Source organism: Antrostomus carolinensis, unplaced genomic scaffold (assembly GCF_000700745.2).
Source record: "Antrostomus carolinensis isolate BGI_N321 unplaced genomic scaffold, ASM70074v2 scaffold39762, whole genome shotgun sequence".
Lineage (NCBI taxonomy): Eukaryota > Metazoa > Chordata > Aves > Caprimulgiformes > Caprimulgidae > Antrostomus > Antrostomus carolinensis.
This window is the reverse complement of record NW_010302383.1, coordinates 5,153-6,950: the sequence shown is the minus strand read 5'-3', so window position 1 is coordinate 6,950 and position 1,798 is coordinate 5,153. Positions and strand designations below refer to the sequence as shown.

Sequence of the window (1,798 nt, the reverse complement as noted above, 5' to 3'; positions counted from 1 at the left end):
CATCTCTTTTTTTTCTGAAAGACAGGGAGTCTGTTTCCCTTTCGGCCCCTCACACGCAGGCACAGTTGCTTCAGACCTGCTGGCATCGTGCTCCAGCCTTGATTCACCTCCTCCCCACTCCCTTGTCCAAGGTTTCACCAGCATGAATGAGAAGTGACTCTTGCTCTTCACAAACACCTTGTGTGCTCTAATTGGATTGGTTTCGCTTGGGTTTTCTTCTGAGTGAAGAGATTTTGAGAAGCATGGTTCAGGGTTACTCTACCTGTTAGAAGGCAAATGAATTTTGGTGTCTCCTGGAGAGCCTTTGACCTCCCAGCTCATAAGTGGGCAGGGAGTGGTGTGTGTGGGCTCTCCCCTAACACTGATTATCTTTCTGCACAGGCAGCCGGGAGACGGCGTTCACCTATGCGGTGAGCGCGGCCGGGGTGGTCAACGCCATGAGCCGCGCCTGCCGGGAGGGCGAGCTCTCCTCCTGCGGCTGCAGCCGAGCAGCGCGGCCCAAGGACTTACCCCGGGACTGGCTTTGGGGTGGCTGTGGGGATAACATCGAATACGGATACCGCTTCGCCAAGGAATTCGTTGATGCCCGGGAGCGCGAGAGAGTTTACCAGAGAGGCTCCTATGAGAGCGCCCGCATCATGATGAACCTGCACAACAACGAGGCTGGGAGAAGAGTAAGTGGCTACCAAACAGCACATCCCTCTGCCCATGTCCGTGTCCATCCGTTTGGGAAAAGATATGCCTTGGCAGGGCTTGGGTCCATGCTGGGCGGTGACTAGCCAGCAAGGCTTGTCTCTGTTCTGATGCATGAAACAAGAAACATCAAATACAGGGTGGAAGTGGGTGGAGAGTATGTGAATTTGCACTGCTCCTGGTTGTCTGACAGCCCTATTGCCTTTCCCACGGGGGAGGATTGGGACCAAAGTGTGTTGTGTTCCCCTCCATATTGTTTCTTTAAAAGTACCCAACTCACCTTGGATTTTCTGTAGAACAGAATTTTATTAGTTTGCATTTCCAACCAGGACAGTGTGCATTGGAGAGGAGAGGGACATGCTGGGCTTCCCAGCCTGGAATTGTGCCGTGGGATTGTTCTAACTCTTTTTTTCCCTGCTTTAAGAGGATGTGAAAAGCTCCTCCATATTATTAGAAAACATGGTCTTCTGTGGTTGAACATGTCTTTATGGTTTCTTTAGTCTTGCAAATGCCTTAAATGAATGGGTGTAAACTATTCTTTTTTTTAATAGTCTGAATATGAAGAGCCAAAATCATTATTTTCCTAGAGCTTTAAATGCCAGAAATAGTCGACTGGAGACTTTACACTTGTGTTCTAAGGTGAAGAAGGATGAAAGATAATTGAAAATTAATAGTATTTAAATGTGAGAGGAGGGTGTCTGAAAGCAATGGACAGGCCAATGTACTATTAGCAAGAAGAAAAATGACACTTTCACAGTTGCCTATGGAGACTTGAGCATTTTTTTTCCTCCGTCAGTCTCATCTTTGCAGTGCCATTTGGCAGCATTAAGACTTTCTGTAACTGCTGGGTGGAAGTTGTCTACAGTATCATCTAATATGTCAGACCCCAGGATTTTTGGGGCAGTGTCAACAGTGACTTTTATTTCTATTTGTACAGGGCAAATGACTTGATACTTCCCTGCCAAAGCTTTGTAAAGAGGATATTGCTATGTAGCTGTCTCCCACCCATAGGTGTTTGGGGGTTTCTTCTTGGATGAAGTCTCTCTTCCAGAGCAATATTTAGGGTAGGAGGAGAACGTGGAGCCAAGAGTAGACAATCAGCTGC

The 1,798-nt window shown here is 47.6% G+C and overlaps 1 protein-coding gene across 1 annotated transcript in view; it reads left to right on the top strand.

The window, feature by feature from the left end:
* Window positions 1-381: 381 nt before the first annotated feature.
* LOC104521699 (protein Wnt-5a) overlaps window positions 382-1,798 on the top strand; it is a gene marked incomplete at its 5' end in the record, with an annotated part of 2,509 nt that continues 1,092 nt past the window's right edge. Inside the window, one exon of the mRNA XM_010163777.1 lies at window positions 382-674. Coding sequence (XP_010162079.1) covers window positions 382-674 — 293 coding nt within the window. The remainder of the gene's footprint in view (window positions 675-1,798) is intronic.